This window comes from Pristis pectinata, chromosome 27, assembly GCF_009764475.1.
Source record: "Pristis pectinata isolate sPriPec2 chromosome 27, sPriPec2.1.pri, whole genome shotgun sequence".
Taxonomy (NCBI): Eukaryota; Metazoa; Chordata; class Chondrichthyes; order Rhinopristiformes; family Pristidae; genus Pristis; species Pristis pectinata.
Genome location: NC_067431.1, coordinates 23,691,731 through 23,711,262, shown reverse-complemented (window position 1 = coordinate 23,711,262; position 19,532 = coordinate 23,691,731). Strand labels below are relative to the sequence as shown.

The window sequence follows — 19,532 nt, the reverse complement described above, 5'->3', positions numbered from 1 at the left end:
TGACCGCTGCAGCTTTCCGCAGTAGGTCATCCCCCCCAACAGTATGCAAAGCAGTACAGCTCGGCACTAATAGACAAAGAAAGAAAGAAACTTACCAGAAACTTACCTTAGCCTCATCTTGCCAAAACAAATGTGGTGATACAACACTTTTATAAATTCTGTCATGAGATGTGGGGCAGGACACTGAATTACTTCCTGGAACATTTCGGAGGATTGTCAAGAGTCAACCACTTTAGAGTTGGAGGTAAGAGCAGCAGATCTCCTTCTCTGAAGGACATTAGTAAACATGATGGATTTTACATCTGTCCAGCAGTTTCACTGATACTAACTTTTGTTTCCACTTTAATTATTGTACTAAATTTAAATCCTCCAGTTGTCTTGGTATGATTTGAACATGTCTCCAGAACATTGGTAGAGGTTTCTGGCATTATAGATTTGAAAAACAGCCAAATAAATTTCTTTTTAAATATTCTGCATCGATTTATTGCAAAGCTATCAGTACATCCACTCTGCAGACATTATCAGCTGCACCTGTGTAAAATACCACATCACTTCCGGTGATCCAAAACAAGCACGCGTTAAGAAATTTCCATCATTGTAAATGATGTTCTTTGTTCCATTATTTAAAAATTCACATTTAACTATAAGCCATTTTATTCCATGAAATCCATGCAAAACTCTTTAATACCTAGCTCAAAGGTGGGCTATTCCTCTTGTCCACTTGACTACCAAGTTAAAGATCAAATGACCTACAAAATGCAGCAACCTTTCATTATTTGACCAACCATTCTGGTTCTTTTTTGATTGCTAAGTTTGTCTATTTTTCCCCACTGGCATGGAATATCTAAACTTTTCTTTGCTGATTTTGCACTATTCTTCTGATTAGTTCCTGTGTGTTAACATTTCGGATGACTTGTCCTGAGCCCAGCACATTGATGCAATAGTGAAGAAGGTTTGCTGGCGCCTTTACTTTATTAGAAGCTTAAGGAGATTTGGCATGTCACCAAATACTCTAACTACCTTCTACAGATTGTTGAAAGTCTCCTGATTGGTTGCATCAGAGCCTGGTCTGGAAATTCCAATGCAAAGAGACACAAGAGGCTGCAGAGAGTTGTGAACACAGCCTTCCCCACCACTGACAGCATCTGCAGGAGACGCTGCCTCAAGAAGGCAGCATCTATCACCAAGGATCCCCACCATCTGGGTCATGCCCTCTTCTCACTACTATGGTCAGGCAGGAGTTACAGAAGCCTGAAGTCCCACACCACTAGGTTCAGGAACAGCTACTTTCCTACAACCATCAGGTTCTTGAAACGACCTGCACACCCCTAATCCTACCTGAGCAACAGAACACTACGGACCACTTCTTGCACTACCATGGACTTGTCTTCAATATTTTTTTGCATTATCTTGTTTTTGCAGCCTTTTATTCACTCTATGGTATAATTTATGTCCTGTGTGTTGTCTGTATCTATGTGCCTGCGGTCATAGTCAAGTTTATTGTCATATGCAATGAAAAACTTACTTGCAGCAGCATCACAGGCACAGAGCATCAAATAAGCAGCATTCCCAAGAACAATATAAGTTAAACATAAATTATTCACAATTTTTTTTTACAAGAAAACATAATTAGAACAAAAAATACTAAAGTTCCTTTTAGTGCAAAGTGGTCATAGTGTTGCTAAACTGTGGTGATTAGAGTTGTGCAGGTTGGTTCAAGAACCGAATGATTGAAGGGAAGTAACTGTTCTTGAACCTAGTGGTGTGGGACTTCAGACTTCTGTACCTCCTACCTAATGGTAGCTGCGAGAAGATGGTATGGCCTGGGTGGTGGGGATCTTTGATAGTAAATGTTGCCTTCTTGAAGCAGCGCCTCCTGTAGATACTACCGACGATAAGGAGGGATGTGCCTGCGATGTATTGGGCTGAGTCCACTACTCTGCAGCTTCTTGCATTCCAGCGTATTCAGATTTGATCAGTGAGTGAGCTGCTGCAAGCATGTTTATCATTGTACCGTACCTCACTGTACTTGAGCACGTGACAATAAATTTGACTTGATTTAGTTAATTATCTTTTTCAATACCATTCTTTCTGAAGAGATTTCTCCTCGGGTTAAAATCAGACAATAAGATTTAGGGGTCTGGGTGATGCAGTCTGAGTCAGTTATATTTAACCAACATTATGGAATGAACTTGATTCTCCATCTTTCAGTAATGCCATCTGGCATTAATGACTTAACACTGACATGCAAACATACCATTCTCATTCCCGTGATCACTATTGCATCACCATTTTGCCAAAGGCTAGCAACTTGTCAACATTGGCAACATCTTGCAGAAAGAAGGCACAAAGTTAATTAAAAAAGCTTAAATGAGGTACGTATGGGGCCATCAGGGCACTGAAGCCACTTTTGGACTGAACTGGATGAAGTTCTAGTTGGAATAACCTTTCTGATCAGTGAGTGAGCATTATTAAAAAGAACAAACTCAACTCACTAATCAAGGAATGTTTTAACTACAATTACAGAAAATTTACAAACCATTGCATTGTCTATAAAGAAAATCTTATGGTTATAAACTGTTAAGAAATCGCAATGTGCAGTGAAGTGAATCAAGTGGTGACAACACCAAGGCACTTCTGTAATATAAGAAATATGACAATCAGTTTGTGTCCTGCAAGATTCCTGAGAAAGTTATTAGATCACTGAAGTGACACTATTTTTGGTATGGTTTGGGGAATGAATATTAACAAGCACACCAAGGAAAACTCCGATCTGACTCTGCAAATAGTGTTAACAGTGGTCTGGTCTATTGGTGAGATATGACCAGGTCTCAGATTAATGTCTCATCCAACAGTGAAGCACCCACCCTCTCAGTACTGCATCAAAATAACCTTCTGTGTCCAAGGCTCTGGATTGGGACTTCCTGCCACCAACTATTGACGGCAGCTTCTTGAGAATTGTTTTATATTATTGTAAGTTATCCAACATCTAATCTTTAACAGCAGCAGCTTACCTTTACTTGGCACCTCTATTACAGGAAATTCCAGGATCCTAAATTTCCTACGTTGGAGGTGTTAACTAATGAACCCAGCACAGGGATCAGCTATTTGGTATATTTGCTGTATAAGCCCCATAAAAAATACTTCTGCATTGTTATGAAGTGAGTAATGCTTACACTGTCAAGCAATTTTCAATAAAGACAAAAGACTTCGGTTGTGAAAGTCTTAGCATAAAGACTCAACTCTTTCTCATTGCAGCACCTTGGTATGTCATCAACAGTAACTTGATTTTGGTAAATACTATGTAAATCTAGCTAAATCTACATCCAGCTTAACTTTGGACCTTCTCTCTGCAAGACGTGGCCAAGATCTGCTGAATGCTAGGTAAATCGCTGATGCTTAAACTGTACTTAATTGTGGGTGGAGAATGCTGCCCACTAGATAATTTCAGGGTATCATTATTTGCACTCTGGTACATCAAATATAAAGATTTTTTTCTTCTGAGCATTTACTGCAAAACAAAGGGGTTCAAGATTCCACGAAATGTTTGTCGAGATTCTTTTCAAACTAAGTAACCTGGACGTAATTGGAAAAACCTACAAACAAATTTTTATGCCAAAGAAATCTTACTGCTAAAACATATGTTTATTGAGTGGCAGGATCCAATGAGTCCTGGAAAATACTGCCTAAACAATAGAAATGCATTTCGTGTCCAAATCCAGTTTCTATTTATTTTGGAATGAGTCCAGCAAAATGAGTTTGAAGTAAAAATGCGTCATTTTCAGTGGAAGTCAATGATTACAAAGTACCTGAGCGAGCTGCAATTGACAAGTGCATTAATCAGCAGGGAGTTGACACAGGTCCTATCATCAAGGATCATGTTTCAAAGCCTTCCTCTTAAATGAGCCTGTTCATTTCTTTAAAAATAACACCCATCAAGAGTCAGGGTTTACAGCTGTCTAACATCAGTGGTGAGGTGCAGCAGCAAGGTTTACCAGGTTCTTACCTGCCCAGGTGTTGCACGGGTGCACCTGACGTTGTGTCTGCCTGGGTACATTAGGATACAACATGCTATACAAGGTGTTGAGCCCAGATGGCTTGCATGATCAGAGCAGCAATGACAGTGGGATAGATGACTGCTTCCGAGGAAGCAACCGGTCTCCTCCAGCCGGGGAATTCCCAGCCATTCCTAGCAACTACGCTCTACAGAGTCCTCATTCTGTCTCTCCAACGGCCTCCCAGCTCTGCAAGCGGGAACGAAAGACCACGACAGAGACAGTGAACAAGAACCAGGCTGGTAAGATGCCTGCACTATAGTTAACCTCATAAAATATGGCTTGTGATTGGGTCAGTAATGGTCTCAAAAGTATGTCTGATGTTACGCACTGTAACAAAGTGCAATTAATAATGACATTTATATTGGTCTTAAAGTATGTAAAGTTATGGAGGTGTAGATAGAGTCTTTTCTCCCCCAAAGGTCGAAATGTCACGTGCTAAAAGCTGTAGGTTTAAGGCGAGAGGGGAAAAGTTTAAAGGAGATGTGTTGGGCAAGTTTATTTTAACAGCATTGTAGGTGTCCGGAAAGCACTGCCGAGAGAAGTGGTGGAAGCAGGTGCAATAGCAACATTTAAGGGACATTTAGAGGGGGACATGAACAGAGGGAATGGAGGGATACGGCCAATATGCAGGCAGATGAGATTAGTTAGACTGGCACCCTGGTTGGCACAGACATGGTGGGCTGAAGGGCCTGTTCAAGTGTTGTACTGTTCATATTCTACGTAAAGACAATTCTGCAGACATTCTCTGCATTATTTAAAAACATAATAAAATCATAAGTTATAAACTAACCTTGCCCAATGAAAAGCTGCAGACCAGAATTAATGGGCAGACTACGATTTTGCTTTTGACCCAGTGCCGCGGACCCAATACTTAACCCTCAGTCGATATCTGGACATTGCTGTATATGGAAACAAAATGATTGTCACTTCAGCAACACACACCAGAAGTACTTTGGCCATAAAATGTTTTGGGAAATCCTGAGGTTATAAAAGCTGCAAATTCTCTCGTATACAGATAGGAGGGTGGAGAGGTGGGGGGTGGGGTGGAATTGACTGGCTTTTCCTTCCACAGATGCTGCTTGACTGGCTGAGTTCTTCCAGTTTTTGTTTGGGCTGAGCAGAGTTTTACCCTGTTGAGCTGAGGACCATGTATCCATGCAACCACCTCCATCTACCTTCTTCACATCACCATCCCAGCTCACCTGAACCAGAAACTCTCTCTTTTTTTCGTCTCTTTCCCCCATGGCTGATGTTCTGATGCACTCCTGGCCAGGATAACTTGTTCTGCTTTTTGAAAGCTTGTTGTAAACTCCCATCCTAATTCGTACTGAGATCACTCCTCCTTTGCATTGCCTTCCACTTCAGCAATGCTCTAGTGTGGGGAAAATTCATCTACAAGTCCATTCATGACCTTCCCCCTTCCAGTCTCTGTAATGTCCTCCAGGTCAGGAATCCCCCATCTACCTGACTTGTTCTTGGCTTTTCTCAGTTTTAATTGTTTCATCGTTACCCTCAAAGGGCCCAAGTTTGGAATTCCTTCTCTCTGTCTCCATCTCCCTTTTGACTAAGATAATACCTACATTTCTTCAGCCAGGCCTTGGTTGTCTGTGCTGAGATTTTTTCTTGCGTAGCTCACTGTAAATCTACGGATGACACTGGGATATTTCCTGCATGAAAGCTACTATATAAATGGAAGCTGTCAATTTAGGTTGGCTTTGTTACATTATTTGATGCAGTTGCTTTTAAGTGCTTCTATTTGTTGGTACCATTTGACAAGGTATGGGTATAAAAGTGAAAAGCTGTAGAGGATGAAATTGTGTGATCAATATCGGAAGTGGCAAATCTGCATGCTGAATTGATGTTAACATTTCAGCCTAGTGATTGTTCGTCACAGCTGGGAAAGCCAAGAGGGTTTAAGCACGTGTGTGTGGTAGGGTGGAAGGCAGGAGAGGGCAAAACGACCAGAGGTGTATAGCAAAAGTGAGGGTGGGAGGGGCATAACTAGAGAAAGGAAAGGTGGGTAGAGAGGATGCTCAGGTGACCACGGAGGTTTACTGTCTGAATTTGTTGAACTCTTTGTCAGGTGATATAAAGTGTTGAATTGGAGAGATGAGGCATTGTTTTCCACGCTGAGATTCATTGGAACAGATTGAGAAGCTAAGGACAGAAGGTTCAGAGTTAGAATGGTTTGGAGAATTAAAGTGACTGGCGGCTGGAAACTCTGGTTTCCTTCACAGGCAGGACAAAGATGTTCCACAAAGTGATTGCTCTGTCTTCATTTGGTAGGAGGTATGCTAAGCCATAATGAACACATGCAAGTAACTTACACGTGGAGGAGGTTCTGGATGAAGGGGAGGGAGCAGAAGCATTTGCAGGGGCTTGCTGACAGAGGCATATCACTGGCCTCCAATTCTACACAGGTTACTGAGCATATTAAGGATTTGTTAATGCATAATATGTTCCTGTTCTGACGAAAGTTGTTGAAAGTAAGTTCCTGCATATGTCTCTGAATAGAATTAAATTAAAGTCAAGAAGAAGAGATGTTTGGGGGACTGGAATAATTTAAGACATTGCAGAGGGAGCTGTCGATTCAGAAGGTTGAAATGGAAAAGAGGGGTGGGTAAGACGGAGATGGCAGAGGAAAATCTGTTGAATGTGGAGGCTGATAAGATAAAAGGTGAAGAAAAACTTAATTGTGGTTCTGGGGTGATGGGGCAGGAGTCTCAGGCAAAGTGTGGGAAATGGAGTGGGCACAGTTTCAGGCCTTATCAGCCACAATGGAAGGGAGTCCCCAATGTTTGGAAAAGGATGACATTTTGAAAGGACTCAGTGGACGGTGACACCTCCGGAAAAGATGTGATGGAGAAGGAGACACTAGGAGAATGGAATAATGTTTGCAGGGAGCAGACTGCGAGGAAGTACAGTCAGATTCTGTAGGAGCCATGGAAGAAGCGACACAATGCTAACAGGCCTTGCCATTTTGGAGGCAGGAAGGATGGTGTTGCAGGGTGGGGAATGTCTAGGACCATGGGTCACTATATCAGGATCCAGAGTAAGATGCTTGGAACAGAGACAAGAAAAAATGTCTTCAGTCTTTTGAAGTAGAGTATTCCACTGACTCACTGGAGTCCAAGTCACTGAATAACCAAATAGATATATTTTGAAACACAAAAGGCATTATGGGATATAGGGAAAAAGTGGGAATATGGTATTGAAATGAAGAAACAACCATGAATGGCAGACCAGGCTTGAAGGGCTGAATGGCCTACTCCTGCTTCTATCTTCCTATGTATCCATGAACGACTAGACATAATAGATGTTTCTTAATGAGCCAGACTGCAGAGAAAGAAGGGAGTAGTGATTAAAATACTATGTTGTAGTAAAAACTAATTATCCATGGATGTGACCTCAATCCTCACCAGAGCAACTCTGCAATTAATTAAGCAAATTTTGGAATTAAAAATCCATGGCCCAGCATTCAATTCTTTGAAGTCATGGAGCTCCATTAAATACGTGACAAGAATTTAAATTTCCAGAGTCCATTTTTTTCTGTTTAATAGCATTCCCTTGGAGTCCTTCTATGCATTTCATAACCAGATAATAGTCTGAACATAGTCAAATGTTCACTTCTGTTATATGTCACCAGGGAAGATTCTTAATTAGTATTACAGTTAATTTTATTTCAACATTCGTATGATTTTAATGAGGTGCAAAGTAATAAGCAAACACAAACATTTCTCATGAATAACCCATATCTTTGATGTTAGTCAATTTTTAGCTGGTATAATTAGTTGAATATTTCAATCACGGATATTTTAGTCTGTTAGAACTACACCAAAATGTTGTTGTTGTTTTGTTTAATCAAATGTTTTTTTTCCCTTGGGCGCAAATCATCAAATAAATACAGAATCCGAGAAGAAATATTTGGGAGTAAGAGTTCGTCTGCCAGTTCGGGATCTCCTCCGTAATTATCGCAAAGCCAAGGGAGAAGAGCCAAAGGACATCCAGGTGTGACTTTCTCCATTCCAGCTGCATTTCACGCACTGTTCGAGGGAAGTGCACAAATCTTAAGCTTACAACAATAAAAGTTAATGTAAAATGTAACATTAGGAGCCAGGGACAATAGTGTTATCAGTTTGACTTGAAAATGGTTCTGGATGAAAATCCAGAAAGTTCCACTTGAAAATGGAATGAAATATGATAATGAATTCCCTGCTTAAAGTTTAGAAATCCAATGTTCAACATTTGTTTGATGATTAAGCTATTGTCTTTTACCCCCTACAGGAAGACGTGACCCGGAAATTAAACAATGGTAAGAGATTCAAAGAAATTTATTATTGGAAAATGGCCATTTTTTTTTATGATGGTCAATTGTATTTTATCGATGGCTCTATTTCAGAAAGAAGACGTGTTGTCAGGGATACACTACATGGTCATCCATGTTCTGCTAAACAGAGCAAACAGGTGAGCACTATGAAGCTCCTAGAACATGCAATTTAGACATGCCAAGGTCTGAGGGCCTTCATTTCTTCCTTTGTTAGAGGCCCAGCTCCTGCACCAACACACTCATTTACCTGTCTGAACTCAATCCTACTTTGAACCATAGAACCATAGAACCATACAGCACAAAACAGGCCCTTCGGCCCACCATGTTGTGCCGTCCTTCAACCCCATTCACTTTCTCTCATCTGGTCGCTATGTGAACTCGTATGCCTGTCTTGATGTGGGATGCCTGAAAGGTTTCAGTCTTTCTCAGACCACTTCCCTCAGCATATTTTCTGGTACATTGACTTTATCGGTGCTGCTTCCTGCAAACATACAGAACTCAAAGATTTCATTAGTACTGCAGCCAGTTCCTACCCTACAGAGGTGGACTTTCACAAGGTCCATCTTTGACTCTTCCCTTTCCTTTCTGGATCTTTCCAGCTCCATCTCAGGAGACAGGTTAGCACCAAACATCCATTACAAGCCCACAGTGACCTCAACTACACTTCCTCTCATGTAAAGACTCCATTCTATTCCTTCAGTTCCTGGGTCACTATCTGCTCTGATGATGAGACTTTCTACGTAGATGCCTCTGAGGTGTGTTCCTTCTTCCTGAACCATAGCTATCCCTATCTCATAATTGACAGAGCCCTTGATCAACTCTCACCTATTTCCTGTACCTCTGCTCTGGCCCCCTCTTTCACCTCACTAGCCTCTTTCACAGTTTCCATTGTCTTCAATGAGATTCCACCATCAGACACGTCTTCCCGTTCATCATTCTGATAGGACTGTTCCTTTTGTAACTGCCTGTATTATTCTTCCATCTCCAACAAAATCTCCCCTAGCAACCACAGGAAATACAACATCTATCCTTTTACCTTTTTCCCTTTTCACCAATTGGACCCAAACAGTCCTTCCAAGTGAAACAGAAAATCACTTTTATTCCTTCTAAACCCGTGGTTTGCATTCAGTGCTCACAATTGTGATTCCTTCTATATTGGAGAAATAAAATGCTGATTGGGTCTCCAATTTGTGGAACGCTAGTGTTCAATCAGCAAGGGTGACACTGAGTTTCCAGTTGCCTGTCACTTGACTTCTTTCTACTTCCACTGTGACCAGTACGTGGTTTCTTGCACTGTTATAAGGAAGCTCAATGTAACCTTGAGGCACAGCACCTCATCTTCCAACTGGATGTGTTACAGCCCTCCAGATTCAATATTGATTTCAGCAACTTTAGCCAACTTTCCTTTTCTGTATATGATCAGTTCTGTAGGCTATTTATATAGTTGTACAGCAATGGAAACAGGCCCTTCAGCCCAATTTGTCCATGCCGACTGTGTTGCCCAGTGAGCTAGTCCCATCTGCCCGTGTTTGGCCCATAACCCTCTGAACCTCTCCTATCCATGTACTTATCTAGATTGCTAATTGTTAATTATCTAGTTGTTAATGTGCCCACCTCAACCACTATTTCTGGCAGCTCATTCCAAATGCACACCACTCTTTGTGTGAAGAAGACACCCCTGATGTCCCTTTTAAATACGTCCCCTCTGATCTTAAACCTATACCCTCTTGTTTTTAGCACAATATGTAATATTTAATTCTATTTTTATCTCTCAATTAACACTGCCTGATTGGTTGGGAATTTCCTACAATTTTGACCTGCATTTGACAGCTTTTATCTATCCCTCTGTGTTCTCTCTCCATTTGCCTTTATTAATCTCTCAAGCAGATAATTTCATCAATAGCTTATCCCTCAGGCAGCCCTGTCCTCACCATTTCAAAGATATTCCCTTTGTCCTTACCATCCCTTCCCATCTTCTCTGCGACCTGAAGTAACTTGTGATTTTTATCTTCCCTTTTGGCAGAGAGAATTCAACCTGAATCATTGAATCTGTTTCTATTTCCACTGCCAAGTGTTTCCGGCATTATCTATTTTGTTTCAGATTTCCAGCATCAGTAGTTGTTTTGATTTTCACAATCGAATCAGCACTAGCTGCACATTCTTACCTTTGCCTGGGGAAATGTCAGTCATATTTTATTCCAAGGGGTATGATACTACTTGCTGGATCACATACAGGACCAGGATTATTGCAAAATGCATAAAGGAGTTCTGTCCATCAATGTCTTTAGTAAGTCAACCACTTAGGTTTTGATGGCAGTTTTAAGTCAAGCTTATTGTCATATGCACACATACAGGTATGCACAGGTGCAATGAAAAACTTACTTGAAGCAGCATCATAGGCACCATTGGAGACACAGCATTCACAAGAAAACCATAAATTAAACATAAATTATACAAGAAAGAACACAACTAGAACAAGAAGAAACAAAGTCCAATATAGTGCAAAATGGTCCAAGTAGTCAGTATTGTTATACTGAGGTGGTGATTAGAATTGTGCAGATTGGTTCAAGAACTGAATGGTTGAAGGGAAGTAGCTGTTCTTGAACCTGGTGGTGTGGGACTTCAGGCTTCAGTACCTCCTGCCCGATGGTAGCTGCGAGAAGATGGCATGGCCCGGATGGTGGGGATCGTTGATGGATGTTGCCTCTGTAAGGCACCACCAGCAACTTCAAAGTTAATAAAAAGAAAATGCTGGAACTATTCGTCAGGTTAGGCAACATTTATAGAGAAAACTAAAGTTAACACTACCCTTCATCAGAAAGTTAACTTCATTTTGTTTAATTTCAGATTTCTTTTAATTTAAATACAAATGTTTCAATTACCCTGGTGGGATTTGAATGCTTATTCTATGGAAGTTATTTCAAGGAAGTTAAACACAACGGGTTGTTTGTATGATATTCACATTCATGCTAATAACATAATTTGCATCTTTATTGCACTTCTCATTTTGCTAAAGATATCTTCAAATTTTTGACTCTGGCAGCTTTCTTATATCAATGAATGGTGTCCCATTTTGTTTGCCTTTCCAGATAAAAAATATGAATGTTTGTCCTCCAAAAAATTTCGAGGACCTGTTGGAAGATTTGGTGGAAGTTTTGGAGACCGATTTGAAGCAAGGGGGACTGGACCCTCATCAGACACAGATTGAAATTGATTGCCCTCAAAGGTGTTACATGGGCTGTCCCGTCAGCCTCAGAGACTTGCACTCCAAAAACCATCACCCTGTTCTACAAACCAATGACCCAGCCTTCCACTGCCATCTGGGTTACCTCTATGAGAACAATACAGCTCACCTGGATCTGGTATCTCCATTTTACAAACCCTATTCGGGTTTAGAATGTGAGTCTTGGTACCATTCACCTGGCTGGTTGGCAACCTTTGCAGGAGAGCGCTGTGGGAACGTCGCTGATGAAGGCAAACCCTTCAGTTGGCATCACTGTTCTTCTCACAACACCAGGCATCCATCATATCCTCATTCTCCACTGCCAGAGGCAAAAGCGTTTGATTGGGTTGCGTTGAGTAATACCCAGAGCAGCAGATCCACTCAGGGTGGAAGTAATGGCCTTCTGGAAGCTTCTCAACAGCAGTATCTTCCAGGAAGCTCCGCGTTGTCTTTCTTCCAGTTTCAACTGCAGCAGATCGAGAGAAGCCTCATCGCCCTGTCACCTGAAGACCTACTGTCAGTGGACAAGAACGGCAACACGTAAGTTAAGCTGCTGCTGTTATTGCGGTGGTCAGTTCCCAATGGCAAGAAGACAATGAATGACAAAATCATTCAGCTCAGAAAGCGCCAATCAACTCACATGGTCTTTTCCCAAACCAAAAAATAGTGCAATGAAAACAAATGACTAGAAAAAAATTGTTGTCTAGCCTAGTGCAAAGGTTATTATTGTTGCTTAATATTACAGTTGAATGTCATAATCATTTATAAATAATAATTTATCCATGCCATTCACATAGATGTCCCTAATCTGAATTTTAAAGTACATGCTATTTGACTCTTGTGTTGTACATTTACCATTCTGGTACAGTCAGACCTAAACAACAATTGTCGTTGTCTTTTTGTATTTAGATTAAGGTCAACTTCCTTGTTCTGTTGTCATACAATGAAATGTGATTTGTTGATTTTCATCTGACAAGTGCCTAGGTCTCACGCCACATGTTAAGTTTTTTCCAAATAAGTCTCTCTTGGGGAACCTTTGCTTGCCACCAGAGTACAACAGATACTGATGGGCAGCACTCTTCAGGAGAAAATACTCCACCTTCCTTACTCACTGTCCCATTTAAAATCCAAAAGCAGCCCAGGATTTGGTTTGGTAAACACATAGTTTCTTCCAGATTAAGTAATCAGTGTGGGAGCAGTAGTGCATTGTGTGACTTCTAAGTAATAGGTATAACTCAGAACGTTGTAAATAAGCACACATTGAATGCATTCCATTTCTTCCAGGAAGTCTGATTCTCTTTATGCTTTGTGCACAACCTTATAAAAACTGGAGATAAGTCGACGCCAATGCATCTGATAACAATTTAATATAATCTCAGTGGAAATGAATGAATTAGCTGCCACTAGTTTGTTTCACAAGATGAATTTGGCAGTATTATTACAAAAAAAAATAATTTTAATTGCAAAACATAATTTTTGTACAATTTACTTATCATTGGAATTTACATCCAAATTGTAGAAAAACTAATTTATTTGTATTACTGAACTTTTTACTTTTGTTTTGCTGCCCTGTTAACAGACTACACAATTTTTTTTTATTCTGATAGATTGCTACATTATGCTGTCATTCAGGGAAAGAGAGCTCTGGCTTATGGGTTGGCCTGTAGGATGTCCGACATGAGTAGAATTGACGCAAAGAATTCCAGAGGCCAAGTAAGTGATCAAGTTTTTGAAAAGTTTTGTAATGTTGTATTTTACCTTCCCAGAATTAGCTTCAGGGCTCCCCTTTTATTAACGTCTTTGAGATTAAATAAAGGACATAAATGAAACAAAAAGTGAATTACTCTGCAAAGTTATAATTGTACCTTGAACTTTAGAATGTGCTTCATTCCTTAAGTAAATATCACAGTGTAACCGTAGTAGTTCCTGCAAACCAAAACATACTTCAGTCTAATACTTGGCTTCAATCTGGACTGAAAATCTGTGTAAAAAAAAGAGCTGCACATTGTTGTAAGCCCCAATTTAAAAGTTTTAAGAAAAACAGAGACATTGTATCTTGTGTGGTAAAGTGAATCTAGTTTCCAAACAGCAAAATATCCCCTTCACCTCATTGTTTACAAGTGCTTTAACTTAATGGTACAAATATTTCAATTATTTAAAAAATTCTGTATGAAAGGACACTGAAATAATGATGTGGCTTTAATAGAGAGAAGGTGAAGTGGGAACATCAGAGGGGGGAGGGTCATTTGGAGCTCGAAGTGTAGTGATTCTACTCTTGTTTGCATAGACTGCGTTACACTTGGCTGCTGAACGAAACCAGCACCTAATGGTCAGTGATCTCATTTCACTGGGAGCCCAGATCAATGAAAGAGACATTTTGGGGAAGACTCCTGTCCATTTGTGTGCAGAGAATGGCTTCCTCCAAGTACTACAGGTACGTCAGCAGGAAGTTGGCAGCTAAGTGCTGATCCCCAGGCAAACCTCACATCTCCAGATTATCTACTGCCCCTGCTGCATTATCCAACCATTATGTTATTATTGATCATTGCAGGTAATAGGGAAGACCCTGAAGAATGGAACAGATGTTGACATTGATGCCAGGGACAATAATTGTAAGTTTTAGTTTTGCATATCCTCAGTGACGTAATTTCTAGACAGCTTGGATTAGACTTGCCAACTGTGTCAACTCTTATAATGTATGTGTGCTTAAGTATTACCAGTTTCAGCAACTGTGAGTAACAAACCGTTGTCTTTGGTTTAAAGATCTGACCCCATTACACTATGTAGTGTTGGCTCACATTGCAACAGTAAAGGAGTTTGAGAACTCTGAGATGGGCAGTGACATGCATAGGTTCCTGGCACTGAGGAAGGATCAGCTCCTGGATGGGATGAGGTGCTTGCTGAGGATGGGATCTTCTATTTCCATGCAGGTATGGCAGGTACCATATTGTGGCATTTTATCAAAAAGTTGACAGAATTTTTATTTCATTAGATTCTATGGAAGCAACATCACTGAATATATAACAGAGCCCAAGCAAGAAACCAGATCAGTTTATTCTCTGGATATACATCCTATTATGATTTCTATTTAACAATATTTCAATTGCGTATCATGTAACTTTACACTTTATGTTTAGTAGCTTACCAGCTGGAAAGTAGGTCATTTTTGTAACACCTTGTATTTGGAAAATGTGTCCCAAAATACTTCATAGGAACATACAGACCCAATTTGACATCCCCAGACATAAGGTGAGGACTAAAAGCCAGGTTAGAAAGGCAACTTTTAAGGAGTTCTTCAAAGGAGATAAAAGTTTTGGAAGAGGTCAGGAACTAGGCCTTGTAGATCTCGATGGGACAATGACAAAAGGCCAAAATTGTACCTTGCTGTGCTCACAGACTTGGAAAACGTACCCATTTGATTCCTGCCCTACAGCTATCACTTCTTACACCGACCTGCACAACTCTAACCCTACCTCACCAACAGAACACTCTTTCGCTACCATGGACTTTTCTGTGTTTTATTTTACACAACTAATGTCTTGTTTTGCACAGTCTTTCTCCTTCACTGTCTTGTATAACTGGTGTTCTGTGTGCTGTTGTCTGAATCCACATGCTTGTGGTGGTGCTGCTACAAGCAATTGTTTCATTGTACCTGTACCTCACTGTACCTGTGCACATGACAATAAACTCAACTTGACTGTTCATTGGATGCATAATGCCATTTGAAGTCCAATAGCATGCATTCTATTTCAGTTCATTGTGAATATAGCAATGCAAGAAATACACTTTAAGATAAAGAATGTAACTCCTGTAAATAAAACAGAGCTGCACAGGGATCTAGATAGCAACCTGGGCACCTTGACAAGGTGGTGTTCAGTTGCAGAGCAGAATGGGATCTTATGTGAATGTTATCACCATTTAGTGACCTGCCTGTGCTCCATATGCCAGTTGTTGATGCCTTATTAGAAAACTGGCCAGCTCCCTTAGGAGAAGAGGTGAGGGATAAAAGGAAAAAATTAAGGAATGTCACTCATCTGAATGATATCTTCTGTTCTTTCCTTAAAGGATATGAATGGACGAAGTGCCATCCACTTTGCAGAGGAAGAAAATGATACAGAAGTTCTGAATTTCCTTTATGACCATGTTGATAAAATGAAAACCATTGCTCACAAGGTACATTATATTCAATAAAACAAAAGGACCAGCACTTGATGAAATTTAGTGCTTTCATTTAGCTGAGAGTTTCTGTTGTCTCAAGCTTAGTATTTTAATATTCATTATTACTGAAGAATTTTATCATTGGTTAATTAAGAGTTCCATATTCAGTTAAGTATTTGGGATGGCACAGTTAGCGTAATGCTATTACAGCGCCAGCAACTCAGGTTCAATTCTCACCACTGTCTGTAAGGACTTTGTACATTCTCCCCGTGTCTGCGTGGGTTTCCTCTGGGTGCTCTGGTTTCCTCCCACATTCCAAAGATGTACGGGTTAGGAGCTGTGGGCATGCTTTGTTGGTACTGGAAGAGTGGCGACCCTTGCGGGCTGACCCCAGAACATTCAACGCAAAGATGCATTTCACTGTTTCAATGTACATGTGACTAATAAAGAAATCTTCTATTCCTCAATTAACTGTAAGGCACTTAGATTGGTAAAGCACAATCACAGTCATACAGCATGGAAACAGGCCCTTCAGCCCAACTGGTCCATGCTGACCAAGATGCCCCATCCAAGCTAATCCTATTTGCCAGCATTTGGCCTGTGTAGATTGGCCCTTTCCAATCACTGAAGAATATTTGACCTATTCCATGAAAGTCCACATCCCTTCACTTTCCTCACAGCCCAGTCATGTAGATGTAACTGTTACCTAGTAACCTAGGGACTTGTTCAGCCCTTCTGATTATTTGGAGCCATAGTCAGAGCACAACAACACAGAAACAGGCCCTTTGGCCCACCATGTCTATGCCAACCATCAAATACCTATGCATACTAATCCCATTTACCAGCGCATGATTTGTAGCCTTCTATGCCTTTCACATGACTGAATTGTGTAAGCAATGTATCATTGTCAGAACGTTCAGAGCAACTATTTAGGGATTTAGAGTCAGAACTACTTAGAGCAACTTCAGAATGCGGTTTCCTCTTCAGTCAGAGATCAGGGGACAAAAACTTCCATGTTCTCAATCCTTCACTTACAGCTATATTTCCTTTTACTAAATGGAAGGATTTATTTCCCAGATTTAAGGTGAAGGTCCACACGGTCTTATTACAGTTAACGTTGTGCAAAACTAGTTGCAGTTAATCCAGGTGTTCACAATGCGTTTGTACCAACACTCATTCCAAACTTGTCAAGTCACCTTAAAGCTGAATAATTTGTCCCTACCTGCCAGGAATTGTGCAAGGGTTTTGAATGTGCAGACACAACATTTTCAGAACAATTTGTCAATGGACTGGGACTTGCAAACCTCATTCCCCTTCACGTGGAACACCCACTTTATTCATAACAGCATCGAGGTAGAGGTTAACATTTCTGCACACATAAGCAATACTCAGTATGCATATGGGCTGTGATCATGGTCTGTATAGTCCTCCTAGACTGTGCAAGAACTTTTAAAAAACTAAGACTTAAACAGCTTTTTTTTTGGAGATTTTACATAAATACTTAAAAGCAATATCTTAAGAGCAGTAACACAAAAAAGGACATGTTTTCATGTCTTTACTAATGTGTCTGTTTTAAATCTTGCAAATATTGGTTATTTTATTATGAAAATCGTACTTTGCACCCTTAGAACATAGAAAACCTACAACACAATTCAGGCCCTTCGGCCCACAAAGCTGTGCCGAACATGTCCCTACCTTAGAAATTACTAGGCTTACCCAAAGCCCTCTATTTTACTCAGCTCCATGTACCCATCCAAAAGACCCTATCTTATCCACATCCACCACCGTTGCCGGCAGCCGATTCCACACACTCACCACTCTCTGAGTAAAAAAATCTTACCCCTGATATCTCCTCTGTACCTACTCCCTAGCACCTTAAACCTGTGTCCCCTTGTGGCAACCATTTCAGCCCTGGGAAATAGCCTCTGACTATCCACACGATCAATGCCTCTCATCATCTTATACACCTCTATCAGGTCCCCCCTCATCCTCTGTCGCTCCAAGGAGGAAAGTCCGAGTTCCCTCAACCTATTTTCATAAGGCATGCTCCCCAATCTAGACAGCATCCTTGTAAATCTCCTCTGCACCCTTTCTATGGCTTCCACATCCTTCCTGTAGTGAGGCGACCAGAACTGAGCACAGTACTCCAAGTGGGGTCTGACCAGGGTCCTATATAGCTGCAACATTACCTCTCAGCTCCTAAATTCAATTCCACGATTGTTGAAGGACAATACGCTGTATGCTTTCTTAACCACAGAATCAACCTGTGCAGCTGTTTTGAGCATCCTATGGACTCGGACCCCAAGATCCCTCTGATCCTCCACACTGCCAAGAGTCTTACCGTTAATACTATATTCTGCCATCATATTTGACCTACCAAAATGAACCACTTCACACTTATCTGGGGTGAACTGCATCTGCCACTTCTCAGCCCAGTTTTGCATCCTATCTATGTCCCACTGTAACCTCTGTCAGCCCTCCACACTATCCTCAACAGCTCCAACCTTTGTGTCATCAGCAAACTTACTAACCCATCCTTCCACTTCCTCATCCAGGTCACTAATAAAAATCACAAAGAGTAAGAGTCCCAGAACAGATCCCTGAGGTACACCACTGGTCACCGACCTCCATGCAGAATATGACCCGTCAACAACCACTTTTTGCCTTCTGCGGGCCAGCCAGTTCTGGATCCACAAAGAAATGCCCCCTTGGATCCCATGCCTCCTTACTTTCACAATAAGCCTTGCATGGGGTACCTTATCAAATGCCTTCAAAAAATCTTAAATTTATGTAACCCCTGAGGTTCTTGATTTAAACAAAAGTACTTCCCCCGTTGTATGCACTAAATGTTGCATTTGATAACTTTGGCTCATTTGAAGTCTGCTACTGAAATTTGATTCTGTGGATGAGTTTCCCAAAGGAAGTTGAACAAGCCAGTTTTATGTCATATATCGGGTTGAATTTCTACCTACCTACACAGTAGAATTCAATTCTACTATAAAGTAGAATCCAAATTCTATTATACAGTAGAATTTCAATATCACACATAAATATAAATCAGTGAAACTACTAATGTTGTTGTTCTTTGCATCTCTAAAGGAATTTGGCTCGTATGCAATACTCGATTCAGTGAATCAGAAAGCTGAATTACCAGCAATGGCCCCTGAACTTCCTCCTTGCAAAAACTACAAGCAGACCAGCAATGTGCCACAAGGTGAGTAAAAATCCATATAAAGACCATTTTCTTTAAAGGCAATAGAACCCCATTTTAAATTATTGCAACTGATTTTAATGTCTGAAACATTCATACTGAAACTCCTCAAAATGGTGAAAGAAATTAAATGTGTTTATTTTTCTTTATAGGAACTCAGCAAGATCAGTGAATCAGTCAAGGAATTGACTAGAATGTGAAATCTGAGCTGCAGCTGATATCAAAGCCAATGCCTTTTTGGATATACACATGAATGAATGGTGGATAGTGGTGTGGTAGTTAAATTACTGGATTAGTAGGCAGAATTCTGGGCCACTTCTCCAACAGATGTGTATCCCACCTTGGCAGCTGTGAAATTTAAATTCAAGTAATTAAATTTGGAATTTGCATACAAAATCTATTCTCAGATATGGTAATCATGGAATTATCAAATAGTCACAAAACCCTATCTGAATAACTGTTCTGTACAGAAGGAAATGTGCCAGTCTTCATGTCAGATATGCTGATTGCAGTGGGCTCCTAACTACTTCCTCAGTTCAGGGATGAACAATGAAT

General features: G+C 40.6%; 1 protein-coding gene across 1 annotated transcript; it reads left to right on the top strand.

The window, feature by feature from the left end:
- Positions 1–4,068: 4,068 nt before the first annotated feature.
- Positions 4,069–19,305, top strand: LOC127583599 (uncharacterized). The gene is made up of 12 exons (XM_052039721.1): positions 4,069–4,297; positions 7,966–8,066; positions 8,343–8,370; positions 8,458–8,522; positions 11,475–12,148; positions 13,216–13,321; positions 13,896–14,042; positions 14,160–14,220; positions 14,372–14,538; positions 15,674–15,781; positions 18,866–18,980; positions 19,130–19,305. The coding sequence occupies exons 1-12, from the start codon at positions 4,069–4,071 to the stop codon at positions 19,147–19,149; spliced, it is 1,821 nt and encodes a 606-aa protein (XP_051895681.1). The 3' UTR covers positions 19,150–19,305.
- The last annotated feature ends 227 nt before the right edge of the window (positions 19,306–19,532 follow it).